Below are 5,651 nucleotides of genomic sequence, written 5' to 3' on the forward strand. Positions count from 1 at the left end.
CACTCTTTAATAATTCATTTATTGCTTTCCGACGGCAGGACCCTCGGTGTAACAGGTGAGTGATCTGTGGGGCAGGTGAGGGGTCTGTGGGGCAGGTGAGGCCTCTGCGGGGCAGGTGAGGACTCTTTGCCCAGGTGAGGGGTTTGTAGGACAGGTGAGGGATCCATGGGGCAGGTGAGGGGTCTGTGGGGCAGGTGAGGGTCCCGCTGTGGGCCAGGTGTGTCTCTCTGGGCCAGGTGCGGGTCAGTAGTTGCTGCGCTCCTGCCGGAAGCCGCCGCGCCGCAGGTACCCGTCGCCCTTGCGGTATCCGCCATCTTTCTGGTCTGGAGGGAGACACGGACAGGTGAGAGCGGGGTGGGGCTCAGGTGTGCCCAGGTGTATGCCAGGTGTACCCCAGACCCCTCCACGTTCCCCCAGGTGTGTCCCTAAGTAACCCAGGTGTGTCCTACCTCCCTCAGGTGTATCCCCAAGTACCTCAGGTGTGCCCAGGTATCCCCAGGTGTGTCCCAGACACCTCCACGTTCCCCCAGGTGTGTCCCTAAGTACCCTCAGGTGTATCCCCAAGTACCTCAGGTGTGCCCAGGTATCCCCAGGTGTGTCCCAGACACCTCCACGTTCCCCCAGGTGTGTCCCCGAGTAACCCAGGTGTGTTCAGGTGTGTCCCACCCCTCCTCAGATGTATCCCCGAGTCCCTCACGTGTGCCCAGGTATCCCCAGGTGTCCCTCAGGTGTCCCTCAGGTGTGCCCAGGTGTACCCCAGACACCTCCACATTTCTCCAAGTGTATCTCTGAGTAACCCAGGTGTGTTCAGGTGTGTCCCAGAGTACCTCAGGTGTGCCCAGGTATCCCCAGGTGTGCCCCACCTCTATCCCACTTACCCCAGGTGTGTCCCTGAGTAACCCAGGTGTATCCCCGAGTACCTCAGGTGTGCCCAGGTGTGCCCAGGTGTACTCCTCAGGTGTGTCCCCAAGTACCTCAGGTGTGCCCAGGTATCCCCAGGTGTGCCCCAGCTCTATCTCACTTCCCCCAGGTGTGTCCCCAGGTGTGTTCAGGTGTGTCCCACCCCCTTCACGTGTATCCCCAAGTCCCTCAGGTGTGCCCAGGTGTGCCCAGGTGTGCTCACCTCTGAAGTAGCCCCCGTAGGCGCCCTGCCGCTGGTCCAGCACCCGCTCGTTGTTCTCCACCAGGTTGCCCAACTTCTCGGCCAATTGCAGCGCCAGGTTCTGCGTGGCCGTCGGCTCCGTCCGGTGCATCATCACCGTGGCCGTGGGCTGGTCCAGCGAGGCCTAAAGGTGTGCACAGGTGAGGTTACCTGTGCTGCAGGTAACCCCAAAAAAACCCACCTGAAACCTGCCCAAAATGGCCGCAAACCACCCAAAAATGGCCGCAAACCACCCCAAAATGGCCACAAACCACCCCAAAAGGGGTCTCCCACTCCAGTGTGGATGGAGGTGTGGCCAGGTGAGACACGCCCTCACCTGTCTGCACAGGTAACCCCAAAACAGCCCCAAATTGACCAAAAGAATCACCCAAATTGACATAAAATCACCCAAACTGACCCCAAATCATCCCCCAGGTGAGGTCACTCCTGGCCCCAGGTGACGCCACACCTGGCCCCACAGGTAAGCCCAAAACTGCCCCAAATTGAGCTAAAATGGCCCCAAATTGACCCCAAATCACCCAAATTGACCTAAAATCACTCCCTAGGTGAGGTCACACCTGTCCCCAGGTGAAGCCACACCTGGCCCCACAAGTAATCCCAAAATTGTCCTAAACTGACCCAAAATGGCCCCAATTTGAACCAAAATCACCCAAATTGACCCCAAACCACCCCGCAGGTGCCACCACACCTGTACCAGGTGCCACCACACCTGTCCCCAGGTGAAGTCACACCTGGCCCCACAGGAAACCCCAAAACTGACCTAAGTTGACCTAAATGGCCTCGAATTGACCCAAAATCACCCAAACTGACCCCAAATCATCCACCAGGTGAGGCCACACCTGTCCCCAAGTGAGGTCACACCTGGCCGCACAGATAACCCCAGAACTGCCCTAAACTGACCCAAAATGGCCCCAATTTGAACCAAAATCACCCAAATTGACCCCAAACCACCCCGCAGGTGCCACCACACCTGTACCAGGTGCCACCACACCTGTCCCCAGGTGAAGTCACACCTGGCCCCACAGATAACCCCAGAACTGCCCTAAACTGACCCAAAATGGCCCCAAATTGACCCAAAATCACCCAAACTGACCCCAAATCATCCACCAGGTGAGGCCACACCTGTCCCCAAGTGAGGTCACACCTGGCCGCACAGATAACCCCAGAACTGCCCTAAACTGACCCAAAATGGCCCCAAATTGACCCAAAATCACCCAAACTGACCCCAAACTACCCCCCAGGTGCCACCACACCTGTCCCAGGTGAAGCCACACCTGGCCGCACAGGTAACCCCAAAACTGCCCTAAACTGACCCAAAATGACCTCGAATTGACCCAAAATACACCTGTCCCCAAGTGAGGTCACACCTGGCCGCACAGATAACCCCAGAACTGCCCTAAACTGACCCAAAATGGCCCCAAATTGACCCAAAATCACCCAAACTGACCCCAAATCGCCCCCCAGGTGCCACCACACCTGTCCCCAGGTGAGGTCACACCTGGCTGCACAGGTAACCCCAAAACTGCCCTAAACTGACCCAAAATGGCCCCAAATTGACCCAAAATCACCCAAACTGACCCCAAACTACCCCCCAGGTGCCACCACACCTGTCCCCAGGTGAGGTCACACCTGGCTGCACAGGTAACCCCAAAACTGCCCTAAACTGACCCAAAATGGCCCCAAATCGCCCCCCAGGTGCCACCACACCTGTCCCCAGGTGAGGTCACACCTGGCTGCACAGGTAACCCCAAAACTGCCCTAAACTGACCCAAAATGGCCCCAAATCGACCCCAAATCACCCAAATTGACGACCCCAAATCACCCAAACTGACCCCAAATCACCCCGCAGGTGAGGCCACACCTGTCCCCAGGTGAAGCCACACCTGGCTGCACAGGTAACCCCAAAACTGCCCTAAATTGACCCAAAATGACCTCAAATTGACCCAAAATCACCCAAATTGACCCCAAATCATCCGCCAGGTGAGACCACAACTGTCTCCAGGTGCCACCACACCTGTCCCCAGGTGAAGCCACACCTGGCCGCACAGGTAACCCCAAAACTGCCCTAAACTGACCCAAAATGGCCCAAATTTGACCCCAAATCACCCAAATTGACTCCAAACCACCCCCCAAAATGACCTCGAATTGACCCAAAATCACCCAAACTGACCCCAAATCACCCCGCAGGTGAGGCCACACCTGTCCCCAGGTGAAGCCACACCTGGCTGCACAGGTAACCCCAAAACCGGCCCAAGATGGCTCCAAAACTGCCCCAGATTGACCCCAAATCACCCAAACTGACCACAAATCACCCCCCACGTGAGGTCACACCTGTCTCCAGGTGAAGCCACACCTGGCCTCACAGGTAACCCCAAAATTGCCCTAAATTGACTCAAAATGACCTCGAATTGACCCAAAATCACCCAAACTGACCCCAAATCATCTGCCAGGTGAGGCCACACCTGTCCCCAGGTGAAGCCACACCTGGCCCCACAGGTAACCCCAAAACTGCCGTAAACTGACCCAAAATGGCCCCAAATCACCCAAATTGACCCCAAACCACCCCAGAGGTGAGGTCACACCTGTCCCAGGTGCCACCACACCTGTCCCCAGGTGCCACCACACCTGTCCCAGGTGTCCCCGGCCCTCACCATCAGCTCCTCGTTGATGATCATCTTGCTGATGATGCCGTGCACCGTGGGCAGGTCCAGCTCAAACATGGCCGCCAGCGTCTCCATGCTGGGGACGCCAAATTCCATCATTTTTAACCCAAAATTTGCATTTTTTTACCTCCAAACTCAACATTTTTTAGCTCCAAATTCAACATTTTTTAGCTTTTTAACTAGAAAAAAATATACTTTAAAATATCCCAGTTTTTCCAGCAAAATTCACAATTTTTGGATGAAATTCCACGGTTTTTATACCTCAAAATTTGTGCTTTTTTACCTTAAAATTCCCAAAATTTCAGCTCAAAATTCATCAATTTTTACCTCAAATTTTGCCCTTTTTTCAATCTTGAAATTCACCAAACTTTTCCTCAAGATTCTTAACTTTTTAGCTCAAAATTCAAATTTTTTCCTTAAAATTCCTGATTTCTTACCTCAAAAATCCACATTTTTTACCTCAAAAATTCCCAATTTTTACCCTCAAAATTCCCAGTTTTTCCCTCAAAATTCACCCTTTTTTCATCAAAAATCACACATTTCTAGCTCAAAATTCACCATTTTTTACCTTACAATTCATAATTTTTACCTCAAAACTTCCCAATTTTTACCTCAAAAATCCACATTTTTTACCTCAAAAATTCCCAATTTTTTCCCTCAAAATTCCCAATTTTTTGCCTTACAATTCATAATTTTTACCTCAAAAATTCCCAATTTTTGCCCTCAAAATTCAACACTTTTTTACCTTACAATTCATAATTTTTACCTCAAAAATTCCCAATTTTTACCCTCAAAAATCCACATTTTTCACCTCAAAAAATCCCAATTTTTATCTCAAAAATCCACATTTTTACTTCAAAAATTCCCAGTTCTTTACCTGAAAATTCCCAATTTTTCCCTCAAAATTCACCATTTTTTACCTAACAATTACTCATTTTTTACCTCAAAAATCCACATTTTTTACCTCAAAATTCCCATTTTTTTTTACCTCAAAAATCCACATTTTTTACCTCAAAATTCCCAACTTTTACCTCAAAAATTCACATTTTTTACTTCAGAAATTCACAATTTTTACCTCAAAATTCGCAATTTTTTTGTTGAAAAATTGACAATTTTTACCTCAAAATTCCCAATTTTTTACCTCAAAAATTCCCAAATTTTCCCCCTGAAAATCCCCAATTTTTTACCTCAAAACCTCACAATTTCCACCTCCAAATTTGCCCTTTTTTCAGGTTTTTCCCCCCAAAATCACCTGATGGAGTCGTAGACGCTGCTGTAGGTGAACAGGTACGTGCGGAGCGACTCCTCCTGGATCTTCCTGGGGAGGGACACAGGGCTCACACCTGGCCCGCCCCAAAATAACCCAAAACGGCCCAAAATAACCCAAAATAACCCAAAATGGCCCCAAAATAACCCAAAATGGCCCCAAAATGGCTGAAAATGGCCCAAAAATGGCTGAAAATGGCCCAAAAATGACCCAAATTCCTTTACCTGGGCACGCCCCAAAATAACCCAAAACGACCCCAAAATGACCCAAAACAGCCCAAAAATAACCCAAAAATAACCCAAAACAGCCCAAAATAACCCAAAACAGCCCAAAATGGTCCCAAAATAAGCCAAAAAGGCCCAAAAATGGCCCAAAAATGACCCAAATCCCCTCACCTGGCACACCTGGGCAAGCCCCAAAATAACCCAAAATAAGCCGAAATGGCCCAAAAAGGCCCCAAAAATGGCTGAAAATGGCCCAAAAATGACCCAAATTCCCTCACCGGGCACACCTGTGACTCACCTGGGCACGCCCCAAAAGGCCCCAAAATAACCCAAAA

At 50.5% G+C, this 5,651-nt stretch overlaps 1 protein-coding gene across 1 annotated transcript; it reads right to left on the minus strand.

Annotated features, from left to right (window-relative positions):
* Positions 1-5,231, minus strand: LOC121364411 (eukaryotic translation initiation factor 3 subunit C-like). The gene is made up of 4 exons (XM_041487660.1): positions 5,078-5,231; positions 3,814-3,901; positions 1,124-1,286; positions 1-323 (listed from the first exon to the last, which is right to left on the minus strand). The coding sequence occupies exons 2-4, from the start codon at positions 3,898-3,900 to the stop codon at positions 244-246; spliced, it is 330 nt and encodes a 109-aa protein (XP_041343594.1). The 5' UTR covers position 3,901; positions 5,078-5,231; the 3' UTR covers positions 1-243.
* Between the last annotated feature and the right edge of the window lie 420 nt (positions 5,232-5,651).

This window comes from Pyrgilauda ruficollis, unplaced genomic scaffold (assembly GCF_017590135.1).
Source record: "Pyrgilauda ruficollis isolate IOZ18807 unplaced genomic scaffold, ASM1759013v1 scaffold822, whole genome shotgun sequence".
NCBI lineage: Eukaryota > Metazoa > Chordata > Aves > Passeriformes > Passeridae > Pyrgilauda > Pyrgilauda ruficollis.